The 22,897-nt window shown below is 38.4% G+C and overlaps 1 protein-coding gene and 1 pseudogene across 1 annotated transcript; both read right to left on the bottom strand.

The window, feature by feature from the left end:
* Positions 1-288: 288 nt before the first annotated feature.
* LOC120197002 (G-type lectin S-receptor-like serine/threonine-protein kinase At2g19130) lies at positions 289-2,895 on the bottom strand. Its single transcript, XM_039198656.1, has one exon. It carries the CDS (start codon positions 2,852-2,854, stop codon positions 410-412), a length of 2,445 nt encoding a protein of 814 aa, XP_039054587.1. The 5' UTR covers positions 2,855-2,895; the 3' UTR covers positions 289-409.
* A 742-nt stretch (positions 2,896-3,637) lies between these two features.
* LOC120197025 lies at positions 3,638-21,974 on the bottom strand (annotated as a pseudogene).
* Between the last annotated feature and the right edge of the window lie 923 nt (positions 21,975-22,897).

Here is a 22,897-nt window from a genome sequence, read left to right as displayed (position 1 = left end):
AGCTCAGTTGGTTAGAGCGTGCTGTTGTTAACCACAAGGTCGGAGGATCAAGCCCTCCTTCTAGCGTTCGATTTTCTTTCTAAATCAATAGAAGTATTACTAATATTTAAGCACATTTAATTTATTAATTTAGCCATGTGATCATAATAGCTCATCTGAACTTAAACGATGATAAGGCCAGTGATGCACCGAACTCCAATAATGGAATAATTTTCTACATTTTAATTAATATAGTTTTGATAACTTGTGGTATAATTATTAATGACAGTGGCTTGCGTATCAGGAAACTAATGGAAAAACAACACTGGATTTGTATATATTAACGTGAACAAACCTAACTACCTTAACTTATTTCAAAGACAAAGTTGTTCGAGATTCATGAACTCATCGATGATGTGTTGCTCTAAGCTTAAGAAGACGCATTTGAAGAGTTGCTCGGTGTTTGTGAACTCGGGCTTGAAGATGACTCTGTGAAGAAGATTATATGCTCCGTGTTGTTTGCGAGCACTTGTAGGGACCTTGGAACCGGAGGCACGTTCACGTCCAAAACACCCTCTAGGATCTGAACCACCTGACCCATTGAAGGCCTGTGAGTTTCATCATCTTGGACACACCAACAAGCCGCTTTACATATTCTCGATATCTCGTCGACGGGAGCATCTTCGTTCAATCGGGGGTCTAATAGGCTAAGGACATCACCGTCTTGGGTTATTGCGCGAGCGACTGAAGTTGGAAAGAATCCAACCTTTCCTTCTTCATTCTGTTCAGAGTTTCTCCTACCCGATACAATCTCAAACAGCATCATCCCGTAGCTGTAGACATCGGCTTTAGATGTAATGGCGACTCCAGAAATCCACTCTGGTGCAAGATAACCTCTTGTGCCTCTCATAGTTGTCAGGACCCTGCTGAACTCCCGACCGATGAGCTTTGCCAGGCCGAAATCTGCGACTTTGGGACAGAGTTCGGCGTCCAAAAGAATGTTCTCCGGCTTGATGTCGCAATGAATAATACAATCTCTGCATTTCTCGTGAAGATAAGTTAAGCCTCTAGCCGTGCCGAGTGCAATCTGGTACCTTGTTTTCCAAGCTAGGGGTTTAGAATTATCTTCAAGGAACAAATGGGCATCCAAAGAACCATTCGGCATGTAATCGTAGACCAACAACTTGTTCATACCTTCCGAGCAGAATCCACGAAGCCGGACTAGATTAACATGTTGAACCGCCCCGATCGTGCTCACCTCTGACCGAAACTGCTTCTCTCCCTGACTGATGCTCTCAAGCTGTTTCACAGCTATGATACTCAAGTCCGGCAACGTTCCTTTGAAAACAGAACCGAAACCTCCTCCCCCAAGTTTTTCAGAAAAATTCTTCGTTGCACTCTGTAAATCTCGATATCCAAAAGCTAGAAGCGAACCTTCAACTTTCGGATTTATCATTCTCCGCCTCCTCCATCTCAAGATTACAAATATCATAAGGCATAGGACTAAACCAACCCCCCCTGCAACTGCTCCAATAATGATCCCATTATTGTTGCTCGAACTCCGAAACTCAGATGCCGCTAATCGGATATATATAGTTCTGCCATTGCTAGTATCTCCCGAATATTGTTGCAGATCTAAGAGTTCTGTCATCCAAATTCGACAGCCATCCCTATCATAAGCATAAGCAGTGCAGTTGCAATACTCAAGGCAAGCGGATTCACATTCCAACATGCTCCCAACGCTCATAGCCTGAGCACGTTCAGGCAATTTTACATTGGGACTTTCCAGGAATTTATCGGTCTTTCCGGGAACAAGGTTCGGATCCTCCTCGCATTGCAGCCTGGTTGTCCTCTCACACCCATCGGAAAAATCGCTCAGATTCCAATTGGTTTCCGATTTGGGATGGAAACCTCTCAAACAACTACAAAAAGGTAGATCTATCTCATTGCAGCTGCCAAAAGACCCACAAAAAGCATAAACCTGGCATTGTTGACCCGGCATCGACCAAAACAGATTCCACTGCCGGTTACTTTCCAACCATGACTGGTCCTGAATCTGCCCCGAGTAATGCATAATCAATCGTGATGTGGTCTGGTTAGTATGAAGCGAATAAGTAAAATAACTCTCGTTTTCGTCCGAATGAAAGCTGAAATTGTAGAGAAAGCTGAAATTGTAGAGATAATTCAATCTCATTTCAGGAACGTTTCTGAAAATCCTCAACTGTTCATCCCAAGGTCCACTCGACCAGTACTGCCTGGTACCGTTCCACCGAATAAAATACGTATTAGCTCCAGCAGGGTCTAGCTCGAGAGAGAAGAGACCCGGAGCAGGATCTTCTGAATTTTTCCATGATGTAAGAAGCTGGCTTCGATTGGTTCGTTTATTTAAGCTAAGCTTGCCACCAGGAAGCCATGTGTGCGCGGGATGATCTAAACTTTGCCACAAAGGTGCCGATGAATTCGGACCATCTCGCAAAACAAGATTCCCAGCATCTTCAAGGACTGCAACTACAGAACTTGAGTTGCTTGAGCTAATATTTGTGGACCAAATTTCCACTTGGGATCCGTTGGTCAAAACCAAGTTACCATCAGATATTTTCAGTTTTGAAGAGTGAATATCACGCACTGGTGTATCTCTGTTGGCTACCCAAACCGGTGTCTGCTCAGAGATCTTTCCGTACCAGATGCCTATGTAGTAGTTAGAAGAGCTACCTGGTGCGAAGAATCCCAACACGAAGTTTCCACCGGATGAAACAATGGTTTGATTACCGGAGAGAGATTTATTTGCTGTGATGGTGTCTGCTCCAAAGGAGAGTTTGCAGAGAGAAAGCCACATGAGGAGAAGTATAGAAAGTTTCAGCCATGGATTCTTCATGTTGTCCAGGGCTGGAAGTGGATTACTGGCAAGGGAAACAACACAGATGTTTTAAAGGAGAAATGTCAAAGAGATTGGTCTTTTCTGAACAGGTCAACCTTGAACGTGATTGGACCGCGTATTCCTCCCGTCTCGCAAGTTTCAAAATACTACTCATGATTATTGAGAATTATTAATTGATAATTATAAATAATAATTCTAATTCTGGCAATGCTTGAAATGCTTGTATTTACTGCATTTGAAAAAAAAAGAGGGTTTTTATTAGTTTTATTGGTGAGAACTTTGGGGTTTAAATATTATAAAGGAGATTGTTAGATGTAATCTTTATAGAAGAAAGTTTGACAAGATCAATGGTATAAATTTTAAATTTTGTATAAATTGAGGTTTATTTAGTTGAGTATCATTTTATGTGAGATGTTCTAGTCCTTTGTAACAGTTTGTTGTTGTTGTTGATCTTTAGATATAATACATTTATTTTATTTTAAAAGAAATTGATATTAGCTTAAATAAAATAAATTTTAATTCAGAATAATTTTAGTGTATAATTTACGTATGTTTTGTCTCATCTCACTAGGAAGTCTATGTCGAACTATATCTCTCTCTGGAAAAGTTAGTCTTATAAGAAATTGTGATTGTCAAGAATTGAAATAAAATTTAGACTCGGAAAGCATCAGTGGCAGTCATGAGAATGAATTAAAAAAATTCAAATCATGAAAAAAGAAAGAAAACAGAGACATGTCAACAGGAAGGAAACAACCAGCGAATTCACATTTCTGCTACCTATGAGTCTTACCATCAAGAAACTGAAACTTGTAAGAATAGTTTGGGCATCAAAGGTGAACGACATAAGCTAAAACAAAGGCATAAGCTATACATTTATTGCTAATTTTACATGTCGAATGTGCTTTCAGTATATTTTTTCCAGGCCTAATGACTCATTCAAAGATGAAAAGCTGCTACTTGGAGCAGCAAAAGCTAAAGCATGGCATGCGCCTCTCAACTGACGCTTATGGTTGCGTCGGTGAAGATAAATATGTGCTCGTCTCCTGTTCATTACTGATATCTTGTAGAAATCGAGGAATTGGAGGCAGGTTTACATCCAAAATTCCTTCTAGAATCTGAACTACCTGACACATTGATGGTCTTTGGATTTCATGATCTTGGATACACCAACAAGCTAATTTACAAGTTCTACACAGCTCTTCTAAATCGGCATTTTCATTCAGCCTGTTGTCTAAGAGTTTGAGGAGATCATTGCCTTCACTCACTTGCTGAGCAGCCCAAACCGGAAAGAGTGTACCTTCTTCATCACTCTTGTGTTTGAAGTTTCTCCTTCCCGAAACAAGCTCCAAAAGCATCATTCCAAAGCTGTAAACATCAGCTTTGGTTGTTATAGCCACTCCTGAAATCCACTCTGGTGCAAGATAACCCACTGTCCCTCTCATGGTGGGTAGGACCCGGCTATAAACTCTCGTCCTACAAGCTTTGCTAGGCCAAATGTTGCGGAAGACGGCTATCGGATAGAGCAAAATCGCAACTGATAATTTGAGAAAATAAAAATGAAGATAAAAGAGACACAAAATTTACGTAGAAAACCCCTAAATAAAATAGGGTAAAAACCACGGGCAACGGTAGAAGAATTTCACTATGAGAAAATAGGAATTACAACCTCTCTCGATCGACCAAGGAGAAAACAATGATAATTCTCTCTTGATAAAAAGGAGAAAACAACTCTCAAGAAACTCTCTAAATTCTCTCTAGTATTGGAAGAAAGCTAGAATGCTTTGGGATGGTTTTGAAGCTAAATGAGCTAGGGTATTTATAGTTGAAGCTTAAGGACTAATTTGTAAATACCCTAAATTACAATGACTAATTGCATAGTTTTACCATCCAAAATTTTCAACAATTTGGTGGCCAAATTTGACCAATTTTACCACCCCATTAATGCCACCAAATTGCCACCCATAATGTTGACAATTGATGCAATTTGGTGTGCCAATTTTCAACAATCTCCCACTTGAAGATTTTATTGGAACAATCATATATTCACACCATTCTTTCTACCTTGTACCTTTCATGTTGCTTACGTTTCTGACAGGCCACAGGAGGATCGACACCAGGTAAATTTATCAGCATTGATTGCCTTCATCATGAAATCTGCTATGTTGTCTTTGGTATGAATCTTCTGCATATCTACCATTCCTTCTTCCACCTTTTCACGAATGAAATGGTACTGAACTCGTATGTGCTTAGTCCTTGAATGAAATGCTGGATTCCTTGCTAGATGCAAGGCGCTTTGACTGTCACAAAATAGAGAGACATACTCTTGATTGTGCCCAAGCTCCTCAAATAGCATCTTCAACCAAATTGCTTCTTTACTGGCTTGTGTAGCTGCTACATATTCTGCCTCTGTTGTGGACGTAGCCACAATTGACTGTAATTTTGAAACCCAGCTTACAGCTCTACCAACAACTTTGAACACATATCCTGTAGTAGATTTGCTTTTATCCAAATCCCCTGCATAGTCAGAATCTACATACCCATTGATTAGTTTGTCCGTAACATAATGCAACATTTGAGGTCCCTTTGATGTATCTCATGATCCTCTTTACTGTATTCCAATGCTCTTTGCCTGGATTCGCCATGTACCGACTAACCACTCCCACTGCTTGTGCAATGTCTGGTCTTGTGCATATCATAGCGAACATTAAGCTTCCCACTACTGATGCATACGGTACTCGAGACATCTTCATCCTCTCTTCTTCACTGTTAGGACTCATACTGGAGGATAATTTGAAGTTAATAGGAATAGGGGTAGAAATTGGCTTACAATCTTGCATGCTAAATCGTGACAAGATTTTCTTCAAGTAATTCTTTTGTGAAAGCCAAATCTTCCTATTACTTCTGTCTCGGTGAATTTGCATCCCTAGAATCTTGTTTGCTGATCCCAAGTCCTTCATTTCAAATTCCCTAGCCAGTTGTTCCTTCAATTCTTCAATATGATCTTTGTTGGGTCCTGCAACCAACATGTCATCCACATACAACAGCAATATAACAAAATCGTTATCACCAGACCTCTTGAAATAAGAACAAGGGTCTGTATTAAGTCTGTTGTATCTAAGGCACTTAATGAAGGAATCAAATCTCTTATACCAACACCTCAGCGCCTGCTTTAGACCGTACATAGATTTGTTCAACCTGCAAACCAAGTTCTTCTTTTCATCTTCTTCAAAACCTTCAGGCTGGAGCATATAAATCTCTTCTTCAAGATTTCCATGAAGAAAAGCTGTTTTAACATCTAGCTGTTCCAAATGTAAATTCAATGTGGCACACATTGCCAAGACTACTCGAACTGTTGTTAGTCGAACCACAGGAGAAAAAATTTCATTGAAATCAATACCTTCTTTCTGAGCATATCCTTTGACCACCAGTCTTGCACGATACCTCTCCACTAGATCGTCACCATTTCGCTTGATTTTGAAAACCTATTTGTTACCAATTGGCTTCCTTCCTTGTGGTAGTGGCACAAGGTCCCATGTATTATTTTTATGAAGGGCTTCGATTTCTTCTTGCATCGCTATCATCCACAGTGAAGCATCTGAGCTGTTTATTGCCTCCTGGTATGTTTATGGCTCACCGTCCTTTATTAAAAGGCAGTATGCAATATTACCTTCTATAACATAATCTGAGTGCCAATTGGGACGTCTTCTTACACGATCTGATTGACGAGTTGTTGGAGCTTCAGAACTCTCTGGTTCTTGTTCATCATGTGCTGGTTCTGCTTCAGAAGAATCTCCTTCTTCAAACTCTTTTTCCACATGTATCTGAGTAGTCTCTGACTTTTCAGCGCTATCATCGTCTTCTTTTCTTTGTAGTTTATCTTCTACAAAGATAACATCCCTGCTAATGATCACTTTGCGGGCAGTGGGATCCCACAAGCGATACTCCTTTACTCCATCAGCATACCCCAAGAATTTGCATTTCCTGGATTTTGGATCCAGCTTTGAAATTTATTGGGCGTTGTACATCACGTACACAATACTTCCAAATACATGGAGGTTTAAATAATCAACTGTTTTACCAGTCCACATCTCCATTGGTGTCTTCAGCTCTATTGCAGTTGATGGAGCTCGATTCACCAAATAACAGGCGGTATTGACTGCTTCTGCCCAGAATGATTTTTCTAGGCCTGCGTCCCTCAACATTGCTCTTGTTCTTTCTACAAGGTTCTGTTCATCCGCTCTGCCACTCCATTTTGTTGAGGAGTGTTCGCCACTGTGAACTGTCTTTTGATGCCTTCTTTCTTGCAAAAGTCATCAAATTCTTCACTTGTGTATTCTCCTCCATTATCTATTCTGAAACACTTGATCTTATTTCCAGAATCAAGTTCCACCCGCGCTTTGAAGTTTTTGAAAGTTGAAAACACGTCTGACTTCTTCTTAATAGGGTGCACCCAACATCTCTTGGAGTAGTCATCAATAAATGAGAAAAAGTATTTTGCTCCACCTAGGGACGTTACTGGTGCTTTCCATACGTCAGAGTGAACCAATTCTAGAACACTTTTGCCTCTAGAATTTGATGTGTTGAATTTCAACCGGTGTTGCTTACTTGTTATGCAATGCTCACACAAAGGAAGTGATACCTTTGTTAAGCCTGGAAGTAGCTTTTGCTCCACAAGGACTTTCATTCATTGTTCTGACATGTGTCCATGTTTCTGATGCCATAGCATTGCCGAATCTGAACTAAATGAGGCAACAGAGGCTTCTGCTTCTACCAAAGTCTCTCCCTTCAGCATGTATAAGTTTGCAGCTATTTTTTCGCCTTTCAGTACCACAAGCGCTCCACGGAACACTTTCATGATTCCTTTCCGTGTTTCAATCTTGCTTGCATTATTATCCAACAATCCGTAGGATAATAAATTTTTCTTCAGGCCTTTCACGTGCCGCACATCTCGAACAACTTTAATTGTTCCGTCATACATCTTCAATTTGATGGTTCCAATGCCAACGATCTCTAAGGCATGATCATTGCAACTATACACAGATCCTCCTGAGACAGGTTCATAATGATGGAACCATTCTCTTCTTGAGGTCATGTGATATGTTGCTCCTGAATCAATGAGCCATATATCTGCAAATCTTTTTCTGCCTTCCACGGTGGTTGACGCTTCACAGCATAGAGCATCTCCATCATCTGAAGTGTTTGCGGTATTGCCTTGTGGTTTGGAGTTTTTATTTAGACTCCAACAATCCTTCTTCAAGTGAACCTTCTTTCTAAAGTTATAGCACTTTAAATTCTTCTTGTTTCTCGACTTCGATCTACCATGTTTGTGACTGTTGCTTTGATCACGTTCTGTTGATCTCCCTCTCATCGTTGTTAACGCTTCTGCTTGTTGCAGATTTACTTGTCTGTCTTCTTTGTTCTTGTACCGATTTTTTTCTTGTAGAACAGCAGCTGCAACGTCATCGAAGACTAGACTGGTGACATTACTGTTTGTCAAGTTGATGATGAGTTGATCATACGAATCCGGTAGACTTTGAAGTAGAAGTTCAGCACATTCTTGTTCTCCTATTTTACAGCTTAAAGATGTAAGCTGAGAAAATAAAGTGTTCAGTGTATTTAAGTGCTCCGTCACTGAAGTAGATTCTGGCATACGGAGAGTGTATAATTTTCTCTTAAGGAAAATTTTATTGTGCAACGATGTGGCCTCATACAGTTTGGTGAGATGATCCCATATCTCCTTAGCTGTCTTTTTCTCCTCGATGCTTGACAATACTTCATCTGCTAATGCTAGATAAAAGTTTGCCATAGCATTTCCGTCCATTTCGATCCATTTGCTGTCATCTGCAAAATCCATCGGCCTTTCACTGATAGCCGCTAGACACCCGTATTTCCTCAGGATGGCCTTCATCTTTAATTTCCACAATGAGAAATTTCTCCCATTGAAATTTTCAATATCAAATTTCGTTGCCATAGCTTCTTTTACGGATAGCTCCCACTATTTCACTATCGTGAATAGTTCTCTGGAACCTTCAAAGAATGGGTAATAACTTTTTACTTTCTTATGTTGGAGGATCCACCTTTTGGTGGCAACCACAAAGACAATAAGCATATGTTACAAACTCTAATCTAGCTCGGATACCAATTGTTGCGGAAGACGGCTATCGGATAGAGCAAAATCGCAACTGATAATTTGAGAAAATAAAAATGAAGATAAAAGAGACACAAAATTTACATGGAAACCCCCTAAATAAAATAGGGTAAAAACCACGGGCAACGGTAGAAGAATTTCACTATGAGAAAATAGGAATTACAACCTCTCTCGATCTACCAAGGAGAAAACAATGATAATTCTCTCTTGATAAAAATGAGAAAACAACTCTCAAGAAACTCTCTAAATTCTCTCTAGTATTGGAAGAAAGCTAGAATGCTTTGGGATGGTTTTGAAGCTAAATGAGCTAGGGTATTTATAGTTGAAGCTTTAAGGACTAATTTGTAAATACCCTAAACTACAATGACTAATTGCATAGTTTTACCATCCAAAATTTTCAACAATTTGGTGGCCAAATTTGACCAATTTTGCCACCCCATTAATGCCACCAAATTGCCACCCATAATGTTGACAATTGATGCAATTTGGTGTGCCAATTTTCAACACCAAAATATGCCAATTTCGGACAATTGTCGACATCTAAAAGAATGTTTTCTGGCTTGATGTCGAGTGAATGATATTGTCTACACAATTCTCATGGAGATAACCCAAGCCCCTTGCTGCACCAAGTGCAATTTGATATCTTGTTTTCCAATCTAGAGATTCTGAATCTAAAGATGTCTGTCCAAAGATCCTTTTTGAATGAAATCGTATACCAACAACTTCGTGGTGGCAAAAGAAGTGTGGAAATGTTGTGTGGTGATGATCTTTATGCTTTGTACAGATGGATAGTAATAGAACTCTAGGTTTTTTCTCTGTACTTCCTGTTAATTGCTTTGTTTCGATAATTAACTGTTCAATGCCTATGTATATGGTTTGCTGCACTCGTTTCTCTCTTCGTTTCTTAGTAATAAGCCTTTCACCTTTCCAAAGCATGTTAATGATATCATAGGTGAATCGACATAGTTTTGGCATTCTTAGTAATGTAGCATAATTATGGACCAAAGTGACCATATCGTTGGATAGGGCAGCAGGGGTCTGCAGCATCTGCAGTCTGGTCATTTAGTTCGAAGAACATGGCTAACAGACGATGTTGATACCTGAACTTCTGCAGATGCAAACCTGGCTGATATTTGACAACAGATTTTGATAGTTTTGCTTCTATTTCAGTAACTAATGAGAGAAAGCATGAACTTATGAATTAAAGGGCGATACAGAACATTATCTGTTTTTCACACATACATGATATACGAAACTTAATAACGGAAGAACTGTAAGAACTTCCATCCCATTGTGGCAAATCCATTCTAAAAATGCCTGGTCACACCAGATATCTTGAGTGAATTTATTGCGATCAAAACTCGAATATCAAATAGTCTAAAACCACACAGTATAGCTAAGCAACTGATTTCACAGTTGCCCCAGACTTCCCTCGCTTTGGGCCCTTCGCATGGAAGCCTTCAATTTAAAGCTCAGAAGTTTGCTATCAAGATCTACGTAATGATTCCGATGATTGGTAGTAGCCTTCTTCCCGCTAGGAAGAGAGTGGAGCCCGTGCCTGCCTCCGGACTGCATTGGGGAAGCTGTGGCTTGACTTCTGTGAGATGAAGAGGATGCACGGGCAGTGCCAAGGTTATTCTTCCTTGTACCTCTGTGTTCTGATCTATGGCCGCGATCAAATTGATGACTACTGATGCCTAGCCTTACTGATCGTTCTGCAGCATCCTTCACTTTAATAGCCTTCCGATTAAAGTAAATCAAATTCGGAAGAAGGCCCTGCAAATGCTTATTCAGATATTCATCTCCTACATTCTTCTGTGCCGGGTTACCTTCCAAGCTGATGGCTTGCAAGGTCTTATAGTTTGCTGCGAGTTGGCCGAGACATTTGGCAGTAGAGATTTTGTTGAAACGCAGATCCAAAACCGTCAATTTTAAGAGACGATAAGACCCTCTACCTCGCTTATCTTGTTTCCAGCCAAGTACAACTCCTTAAGAGAGGAACAAGAAGCCAAACCTACAATGAATTATGCGTCAAAGTAGTTTTACAAGAACAAAAATATTGGAAGCTAAAGAGTATAGCAAAGAAAATAGAACAACTAACAAGTTGCAGTTTGCCTCGCATACCATGACCGATTCTAAATATCCGGTTGTAGCTTAGATTCAACACACGAAGTCGAGTAAGTTCACGTAAACCCTTAATGGTGGATATATTATTCCTTGACAGATCCAACATGTGAAGTCCTCGAGGAAGAGCACCAGCAGTGATCCTTGCTGTAGTACACACAGAGATATTGAGAAAGCATACTCATACAAAAGAATATTTCCACATACTCCTAATCATAAGACTTCAAAAGACGTCAAAATAGAAGATAAATACACTACTAATAATAGTTGCAGTTGAAGATACTTGCCTATTGCATTTCCTGATAGATTAAGGACCTTCAAGCTGACAAATCCACTAAGTATTGGTATAACAACCAAGCTATGATTTGCCAGTTGAGCGGTGGTTGCCGATGCACTCAAAGAAGATATGTATCTTTTAGCAGCTTCCATCTCAGGACTTGCCTGAACATCCACCTTTGCAGCAGTCAAACCATTTGAGAAATCCGGTTCCACTTTCATCTGATCCTCGGGATGGGATAATTCAGATGTGTCTTCGGATAATTCACCTTGGTGGCATATTATTCATCTTCTTTCTCTGTCGTTTGAATGAAATAATTTTGAAGTAATTATTAAAAATATGTTTTAAAAAATTAACGAGTTACTCGCGAACTTATCGAGTCGAGTTAGATTTTACTCGGCTCAGCTTGTTAAGGTCTTGAGTCGAGTTTGAATTCAAGTCGAGCCAACTCGAGTCGACCGTTTATCGAATTTTGACCGAATCGAGTTTGAATTGCTGATGAGCTGCTAAACTCGTTAAGCAATAGTATTAGCAGTAAGAAAAGTAATGAATATGCCGAGATACGAAAAGGCATAGTGGAATTTTATCGAATAATGATTAAGCTTTGGATGAAAAAATAAAAATTAAAATATAAAGAAAATTATAATAGTTTTTTATGCAATTTAGATCAACAAATTTTACGGAATTTTAGTCGGAGAGAAACATTTTATAATATTTTTAATATAAAAAATATGGATTCTTAACTTTATTACACATTAGTTGTAGATGTTCTTTATGATATTATCTTAGCTAATTTATCTCTTAAATAATTCCCACTAATTATTTAACACTTGTAAATGCAATATTCTAAGCATTCAATAACACACTTATAATATTCTTTAAATAAATTGATTTATATAGAATCACAAAACTCTCTCACAAATAATACAATAAAATGATTGATCAAATAATTCTTTTGAATAAAAAAATTTAAAAATCACAATTATAATTAATATAATATTACTGAAATGTAATTTGTACTAAAAATTGTAATGTGTGTAAAGGACAAATTAAGTATCATGAAGGAAGGGATACATTGATAATTGGACCAACCTTTTCCAGTCCATTACAAGTAGGAAATGGATGCACAGATCCCATGACATTTTTCAAGCCAATCTTACAACATAGGGACAATCAAGTAAAAGACTTAAAGCGAGTTGTAAAACACACACAAAAAGGAAACAAGGATTGTGTTGGTTGATAAATGACTGCATGCACTGGGGATTGCATTTGCAAATGCACCGGTTGATGGCCTGTTCCATTGAGCTGACGCTTATGGTTAAATCGATGAAGAAAAATCTGTGCTCCGATCATTGATCATTTCTCCAAGAAATCGCGGCATCGGGGGCAGGCTTACATCGAAAAATCCTTCCAAGATCTGTACTACCTGACTCATTGATGGCCTATGGATTTTATTATCCTGGATACACCAACAAGCTACTTTATAAATCCTGGACACCTCTTCTAAATCAGCATTTCCATTCAGTCTGCTGTCTAGGAGTTTGAGGACACACACGCCTTCGGTGACTTGACTAGCAGCCCAAACTGGGAATAACGTACCACCTTCTTTATCGTTTGTTGGTTCGAAGTTTCTCTTTGCCGATATGAGTTCCAAAAGCATCATCCCGAAGCTGTAGACATCACCTTTGGGTGTTATAGCAACTCCTGAAATCCATTCTGGCGAAAGATAACCCACTGTTCCTCTCATGGTCGTCAGGACCCGACTAAACTCTCGTCCTATAAGCTTTGCTAGGCCGAAATCCGACAATTTCGAACAATTGTCGACATCTAAAAGAATGTTTTCTGGCTTGATGTCACATTGAATGATACTGTCTACACAATTGTCATGGAGATAAGCCAAGCCTCTTGCTGCACCAAGAGCAATTTGGTATCTTGTTTTCCAGTCTAGAGGTTCTGAATCTTTGGCACGGAAAAGATGTTTGTCCAATGATCCTTTTGGCATGAAATCAGAAACCAACAACTTCCTTGAACATTCGTAGCAGAATCCACGAAGACGAACTAGATTAACATGATTGATCTTTCCGATTGTACCGACCTCGGTACGTAATTGTTTCTCTCCCTGGTTGATGCTCTCAAGCTTCTTAACTGCTACAACACTTCTATCTGGCAATGTCCCTTTGAAAACAGAACCAAAGCCTCCTTTTCCTATCTTTTCAGAGAAATTCTTGGTTACCTTCTGTAAATCTTTATATCTAAAAGCCACAAGTGAGTCTTTTCTGAATTCTGGACCGATGATCGTTCTCCTCCTCAGTTTCATGATTATGTGTTGCGGAAGACGGCTATCAGATAGAGTAAAATCGTAAGTAATAATTTGAGAAAATAAAAATTAAGATAAAAGAGACACAAAATTTACGTGGAAAACCCCTAAATAATATAGGGTAAAACCACGGGCAACGGTACAATAATTTCACTATGAGAAAATAAGAATTACAACTTCTCTCGATCTACCAAGGAGAAAACAATGATAATTCTCACTTGATAACAAGGAGAAAATAACTCTCAAGAAACTCTCTAAATTCTCTAGTATTAGAAGAAAGCTAGAATGATTTGGGATGGTTTTAAAACTAAATAGGATATGGTATTTATAGGTGAAGCTTAAGGACTAATCTTTAAATACCCTAAAGTATAGTGACTAAATTTAATTATCCCCTTTAGAAAATATTCAACAAAATTGGCTAATAATTTTTTTTTCAAAGCCACCGGCTGCTAACTAGCAGCCTATGTGGTTTTTTGATTTTTCAACAATCTCACACTTGAAGATTTGATTGAAACAATCATATCTTCACACCATTATTTCTACTTTGTACCATCATGTTGCTTACGTTTCTGACAGGCCACAAGAGGATCGACACCAAGTAAATTTATCAGCATTGATCGCCTTAGTCATGAAATCTGCTATGTTGTCTTTGGTATGGATCTTCTACATATCTACCGTCCCTTCTTCCACCTTTTCACGAATGAAATTGTACTGAACTCGTATGTGTTTTGTCCTTGAATGAAATGTTGGATTCCTTGCTAGATGCAAGGCGCTTTGACTGTCACAAAACAGAGAGGCATACTCTTGATTGTGCCCAAACTCCTCCAATAGCATCTTCAACCAAATTGCTTATTTATTGGCTTATGTAGCTGCTACATATTATGCCTCTGTTGTGGATATAGGCACAACTGACTGCAATTTTAAAACCCAGCTTACAGCTCTACCAGCAACTTTGAACACATATCATGTAGTAGATTTACTTTTATCCAAATCTCCTGCATAGTCAGAATCTACATACCCATTTATTAGTAAGTTTGATCCTCCGTAACATAATGAAACATTTGAGGTACCTTTGATGTATCTCAGGATCCTCTTTACTGTATCCCAATGCTCTTTGCCTGGATTCGCCATGTACCGACTAACCACTCCCACTGCTTGTGCAAGGTCTGGTCTTGTGCATATCATAGCGAACATTAAACTTCCCACTACCGATGCATAGGCACTCGAGACATCTCCATCCTCTCTTCTTCACTGCTAGGACTCATACTAGAGGATAATTTGAAGTTAATAGGAAGAGGGGTAGAAGTTGACTTACAATCTTGCATGCTGAATCGTGATAAGATCTTCTTCAAGTAATTCTTTTGTGAAAGCCAAATCTTCTTATTACTTCTGTCTCGGTGAATTTGCATCCTAGAATCTTTTTTGCTGATCCCAAGTCCTTCATTTCAAATTCCCTAGCCAGTTGTGCCTTCAATTATTCAATATGATCTTTGTTGGGTCCTGCAACCAACATGTCATTCACATACAACAATAATATAACAAAATCGTTATCACCTGACCTCTTGAAATAAGCACAAGGGCCTGTATTAAGTCTGTTGTATCCAAGGCACATAATAAAGGAATCAAATCTCTTATACCAACACCTCAGCGCCTGCTTTAGACCGTACAGAGATTTGTTCAACCTGCAAACCAAGTTCTTCATTTTTTTTCTTCAAAACCTTCAAGCTGGAGCATATAAATCTCTTCTTCAAGATTTCCATGAAGAAAATATGTTTTAACATCTAGCTGCTCTAGATGTAAGTTCAATGTAGCACACATTGCCAAAACTACTCGAACTGTTGCTAGTCGAACATAGGAGAAAATATTTCATTGAAATCAATACCTTCTTTTTGAGCATATCCTTTGACCACTAGTCTTGCACGATACCTCTCCACTTGATCGTCATAATTTCGCTTGATTTTGAAGACCCATTTATTACCAATTGGCTTCATTCCTTGTGGTAATGGCACAAGGTCCCATGTATTATTTTTATGAAGGGCTTCAATTTCTTCTTGCATCGCCATCATCCACAGTGAAGTATCTGAGCTGTTTATTGCCTCCTGGTATGTTGATGGCTCACAGTCCTCTATTAAAAGGCAGTATGCAATATTACCTTCTATAACATAATCTGAGCGCCAATTGGGACGTCTTCTCACACGATCTGATTTACGAGTTGTTGGAGCTTCAGAACTCTCTGGTTCTTGTTCATCATGTTCTGGTTCTGCTTCAGAAGAATCTCATTGTTCAACCTCATTTTCCACATGTATTTGTGTAGTCTCTGACTTTTCAGCGCTATCATCGTCTTCTTTTCTTTGTAGTTTATCTTCTACAAAGATAACATCCCTGCTGATGATTACTTTGTGGGCAGTAGGATCCCACAAGCGATACCCCTTTACACCATCAGCATACCCCAAGAATTTGCATTTCCTGGATTTTGGATCCAACATTGAAATTTCTTGGGAGTTGTACATCACGTACACTATACTTCTAAATACATGGAGGTTTAAATAATCAGCTGGTTTACCAGTCCACATCTCCATTGGTGTCTTCAGCTCTATTGCAGTTGATGGAGCTCAATTCACCAAATAACAGGCGGTATTGATAGCATCTGCCCGGAATGATTTTTCTAGGTCTGCATCCCTCAACATTGCTCTTGTTCTTTCTAACAAGGTTCTGTTCATCCGCTCTGCCACTCCATTTTGTTGAGGAGTGTTCACCACTGTGAACTGTCTTTTGATGCATTCTTTCTTACAAAAGTCATCAAATTATTCACTTGTGTATTCTCCTCCATTATCTGTTCTGAAACACTTGATCTTATTTCCAGAATCAAGTTCCACCCGCGCTTTAAAGTTTTTGAAAGTGGAAAACACATCTGACTTCTTCTTAATAGGGTATACCTAACATATTCTGGAGTAGTCATCAATAAATGAGAAAGTATTTTGCTCCGCCTAGGGATGTAATTGGTGCTTGACATACGTCAGAGTGAACCAATTCTAGAACACTTTTGCCTCTAGAATTTGACGTATTAAATTTTAATCGGTGTTGCTTACTTGTTATACAATGCTCACACAAAGACAGTGATACCTTTGTTAAGCCTGGAAGTAGCTTTTGCTCCACAATGACTTTCATTCCTTGTTCTGACATGTGTCCAAGTTTCTGATGCCATAACATTGCAGAATCTGAATTACATGAGGCAACAGAGGCTTCTACTTCTAGCACAGTCTCTCCCTTTAGCATGTATAAGTTTGTTGCTATCTTTTCGCCTTTCAGCACCACAAACGCTCCACGGAACACCTTCATGATTCATTTCCGTGTTTCAATCTTGCTTACATTATTATCCAACAATTCGTAGGATAATAAATTTTTCTTCAAGCCTTTCACGTGCCGTACATCTCGAACAACTTTAATTGTTCCATCATACATCTTCAATTTGATAGTTCCCACGCCAACGATCTCTAAGGCATGATCATTGCAACTATACACAGATCCTTCTGAGACAGGTTCATAATGATGGAACCATTCTCTTCTTGAGGTCATGTGATATGTTGCTCCTGAATCAATGAGCCATATATATGCATATCTCTTTCTACCTTTCACGGTGGTTGACGCTTCACAGTATAGAGTATCTCCATCATCTGAAGTGTTTGCGGTATTGCCTTGTGGATTGGAGTTTTTATTTAGACTCCAACAATCCTTCTTCAAGTGACCATTCTTTCCACAGTTGTAGCACTTTAAATTCTTCTTGCTTCTTGACTTTGAACTACCATGTTTGTGACTACTGCTTTGGCCACATTCTGTTGATCTCCCTCTCATCGTTGTCAATGCTTCTGCTTGTTGCAGATTTACTTGTTTGTCTTCCTTGTTCTTGCGCCGATTTTCTTCTTGTAGAACATCAGCTGCAATATCATCGAAGACTAGACTGGTGACATTACTGTTTGTCAAGTTGATGATGAGTTGATCATACGAATCTAATAGACTTTGAAGTAGAAGTTCAACACGTTCTTGTTCTCCTATTTTACAGCTTAAGGTTGTAAGCTGAGAAAATAAAGTGTTCAGTGTATTTAAGTGCTCCGTCACTGAAGTAGATTATGGCATCCGGAGTGTGTACAATTTTCTCTTAAGGAAAATTTTATTGTGCAGTGATGTGGCCTCGTACAGTTTGGTGAGATGATCCCATATCTCCTTAGCTGTCTTCTTCTCCTCGTTGCTTGACAATACTTCATCTGCTAATGCTATATGAAAGTTTGTCATAGCATTCCCGTCCATCTCGATCCATTTGTTGTCATCTATGAAATCTATCGGCCTTTTACTGATAGCTGCTAGACAACCCGTCTTTCCTTAGGATGACCTTCATTTTCAATTTCCACAATGAGAAATTTCTCCCATTGAATTTTTCAATATCAAATTTCGTTGCCATAGCTTCTTTTACGGATAGCTCCCACTATTTCACTATCGTGAATAGTTCTTTGGAACCTTCAAACAATGGGTAATACCTTCTTACTTTCTTATGTTGGAGGATCCACCTTTTAGTGGCAACCACAAAGACAATAAGCAGATATTATACACTCTAATCTGGCTCAGATACCAATTGTTGCGGAAGACGACTATCGGATAGAGCAAAATCGCAAGTAATAATTTGAGAAAATAAAAATGAAGATAAAAGAGACACAAAATTTACGTGGAAAACCCCTAAATAATATAGGGTAAAAACCACGGGCAACGGTAGAAGAATTTCACTATGAGAAAATAGGAATTACAACTTCTCTCCATCTACCAAGGAGAAAACAATGATAATTCTCTCTTGATAAAAAGGAGAAAATAACTCTCAAGAAACTCTCTAAATTCTCTAGTATTAGAAGAAAGTTAGAATAGTTTGGGATGATTTTGAAACTAAATGGGATAGGGTATTTATAGGTGAAGCTTAAGGACTAATCTTGTAAATACCCTAAAGTATAGTGATTAAATTTAATTATCCCCTTTAGCAAATATTCAACAAAATTGGCTAATTATTTTTTTTCAAAGCCACCGATTGTTATCTAGTAGCCCATGTGGTTTTTTTTATTTTTTCAACATTATGAACATCATAAGGCCTAAAAGGAGTAGTCCAGTTGAAACCGCAATCGCAACTACAATCACCTTCTTCTTATTTGTGGGACTAGATTCATTATCAACGATTAACTTGATATACAGAACTTTCCCTATATTATCCTCTTGTCCAAGTTGTTGCAGATTCAAGAGATCTCCTATCTAGATTGAGCACTGATTGTTCTCAAAAGCATAGGCAGTGCAATTGCAATTTTTTAGACAGGTTGACTTGCATTCCATGCTGCTAACATCCATCATAGTCTGTGGATGTGTAGGGAAAATTGTATTGCGGCTCTCTAAAAATCGGTCCCCGATTCCGACACCGACACCAGCATCGCAGTTTCGTCTTCCTTACACAACCATCAGAATAAACCTGTTGGTTCCAATTCTGTTGAGAAGTCGGCAGAAAGCCAGTCAAACAACTACAAAACGACAAATATATCTCATTGCAGCTGCCAAAAGCCCCACACAAAGCATATACCCCACATTGGTGTCTTGGTTGTGAAAATTGCACCATCCACTGCTCCATATAGGCCTGTAAACGAACCGAACGCACACGAACGGAGGTATGTTCATGTTCGTTCATTTAATAAATAAACGAACACTAACATAAACGAACAAATTTTTTTTGTTCATGTTCGTTTATTAAGGAATATAACTTGTTCATGTTCGTTTTAAATGAACACGAACATAAACGAACACGAACATAAACGAACACGAACATAAATGAACATGAACATAAATGAACATAAAAGTTGGAGACCCTACCTAGGGGTGTAAACGAGTCGAGTCGAGCTCGAGTATTGCTGAGCTTGACTCGAACTCGAAAACTTTCAAAGTCAGCTCGACTCGAAAACTCGCGAGCTTAAAATTATCAAGCTCGACTCGAACTCGAAATATAATATTGAAACTCGACTCGAACTCAAAAATGCTCGAACTCAAAAAAAATTAAGATCTCGATTAAAACTCGAGACTCGAGCTCGATTCAAGCTCGATTCTGAACTTGATTCAAGCTCGACATTGCCCCAAGCACAAAGATGCTTAAACCTATTCTCCCCCATCTTCTTTTATATAAGTTACCAACCCCGAGCTGCTTGTTTGCTACTGATGTGGGATTACATAACGTTCCTCCACTTTCTTTCTTCCTCTCTCCTTCAACAACAGTCGATATGAACACAAATTGTGTTTCATGTGATTGCCGACCTTAATCCTTGGGGATCAAACAAACATGTCCTTAGCTTCATGTTATGTAGAAGTTGAAAATTGGGAGATGAGAGAAGTAGGTTGGTTTATTGTTCACACCAACTCATACATCAAAAACCATTCATTCTCGGCTGGCTAAACTTCCATATCCGGATGGCGCACAAAATTTGTTTGATGAAACGCGTTAAAGAACTTCTCAACCTATGGAATAAGGCCTCACCATTATTGGGTTCTTGAGTTCAAAGTAAGCTGACTTGAGTTGCTGGTTGATCACTATTTACTTGTAAATTTGAATACTCCATTATATATGAAAGAAAAGAAGATTATTTGAGTAGAAGAAACGGTGCTTAATACTTAACATCCCTTCCGGAATCCATCACCTTTGGACTTGGTTTCGAAAGCAACCGGTTTCTAGGACTCCTCTTTGCTCATCGGATAACCAGCTGGTGGCGCAGTCACATAGGGTTCCGGCGCAGTGGATGTTGACGGTGTTGGGTATGCAGCTTATGGATCGTTCAAAAAGAACTAAACCATGTTAATATTGTTGGGTTTTCCAAATAAAATTGGGTTAATTATGGAGTTGGTCATCAGAATATCAAATTAATTAATATTTTTAAGATACTTACAAATTGGTCACCAAAATTGATTTAAGAAGATTGGGTTAAACATAAATGAATGAACATAAACGAACATAACCGAACGAACATAAACGAACATAATCGAACGTTCACGAACGTAAATGAACGAACGAGACATATGTTCATGTTCGTTCATTTAATTAAACGAACACAAAATCTTGTTCATGTTCGTTCATTTAATAAATAAACGCACATAAACAAACTTCTTGCCGCACGGTTCAAGAACGGTTCGCTGAACGTTCAGTTCATTTACAAGCCTAGCTCCATATCTTCCAACCATGACATCTCCTGAAGCTGTCCCGACACATCCATGAAAAGTTTAGCTATAGTAGAAGAGTTATAAAAATAATAAAGGAAATAGCTTTCGTTCTCTTCTGAAGAATAGCTGAAGTTGTAGGTCGAATTCGACAGCGATGCCATTCTCATTTCTGGAACTAAGCTGAAGCTCATTGTCTGTGGATCCCAAGCTCCACTGAACCAGTAAAATTGGGACCTGTTCCATACTAAAGAGACTTTATTAGTCTCTGCAGGATCTATTTCAAAAGAGAACAGACCTGGTGCAGGATCATCATGACTTTTCCATGACATAATACGTTGGCTTGGATTGGTTCGTTTATTGAATCTAAGCTTACTTCCCGGCAGCCAGGTGTCTGTCGGATGATCAAAACTTTGCCACAGTATCGTCGACGAAATCGAATTCAGTTCGTCTCGCAAAACAAGATTCCCGTCGTCTAAAAGCACTGCTACTACTGAACTCGAGATGGCTGGGCCGGAGCTTACATTTGTAGACCAAATTGGCACTCGGGACTCGTTGAACAGAACCAAGTTACCATCAGAGATTTTCAAAACCGAAGAATATATATCATGCACTGGTTTTTCTCTGTTTGCAACCCAAACTGGAGTGAACCGGGAGACCTTCTTGTACCACGTCCCTATATAATAGTTGGAGGAATTTCCCGTTCTGAAGAAACCAAGCTCGAAGACTCCGCCAGCTGAGACAACTTGGTTTGGTTGCCAGAAAGAGATTGGTTAGTGGAGATGGTATCAACTGCGAAGCAGACATGGAATTCATGAGACAAACACATGAACAAGAACAACACTGAAAACATGAACCACCTGGGATTGATGTTCCCGATCTTCATGGCTACAACTGCAAGATACTTCACAGCGGTTAAGCGTTGTGTTTCTCGGTAGCTATGATAACAGCAATCTTAAATGAAGAAAAAAAATATTGCAGTTCAAGATAAGATCAGCAACCTGCAAGTAAGCTCCAGCGGCGGTCTCATTACTGGAAGGTGAATTGAAAACTTGTCCAGTGGTTTAGATTATTTGATCTTTTCTTTAGGATAAAAAGATTTCGTATTACTATTAAAAACAGTATAATATGTCTCATAGACTCTTACTCAAGAAATTAAAATAAAATTTTGATGATCACGTTTATATTAATTATATTAATGTAGCATCAATTATATTAAAGTATGATTGAAACAATAATCTAATTCTTATTTAAATTAATTCACCAGCATAAATTATAGAAATTATAAAATAAGCTTAGACTCTATATAAATACAATCTGAAAAAATAATTAAAATATCACATAAAAAAAGTTAATATGAATCAAAATTATAATATTCCTGGACACAAAAAATTGCATACAATTTTTCTCCAATAAATTAAACTTATTTTTCAAAACTGAGGGTGTAATAATCATATCGGATAGAATAATAACTCATTAAAAGATTAATTTAATATAAATGATAATAGATTAAAAGTTATTGTGGAAACAAACTTATGCACTATCAATATATAAAATAATAATTTATGTTAGTAATATTATATAAATGAGTTTTTCTAATCTGCAATTATTTATTGTGGAATAGTACGGCTGAAATAGCTCAGATGGTTAGTGCGTGTGGCTGTTAACCAAATGGTCGGAGGCTCAAGCCCTCTTTCTAGCGTTCAATTTTCTTTTTAAATTAATAGAAGTATTACTAATATTTAAACATATTTAATTTATTAATTTAGCCATGTGATCATAGTAGCTCATCTGAGCTTAAACGATGTTAAGGCCAGTGATGCACCGAACTCCAATAATGGAATAATTTTATACATTTTAATTAATATAGTTTTGATAGCTTGTGGTATAATTATTAATGACAGTGGCTTGCGTATCAGGAAACTAATGGAAAAATAACACTGGATTTGTATA

The sequence above is a fragment of the Hibiscus syriacus genome, unplaced genomic scaffold, assembly GCF_006381635.1.
Source record: "Hibiscus syriacus cultivar Baekdansim isolate YM2019G1 unplaced genomic scaffold, ASM638163v2 tig00117040_pilon, whole genome shotgun sequence".
Classification (NCBI taxonomy): domain Eukaryota; kingdom Viridiplantae; phylum Streptophyta; class Magnoliopsida; order Malvales; family Malvaceae; genus Hibiscus; species Hibiscus syriacus.
Note: the sequence above shows the minus strand (reverse complement) of the source record. Positions and strands in the feature narration are given on the sequence as shown.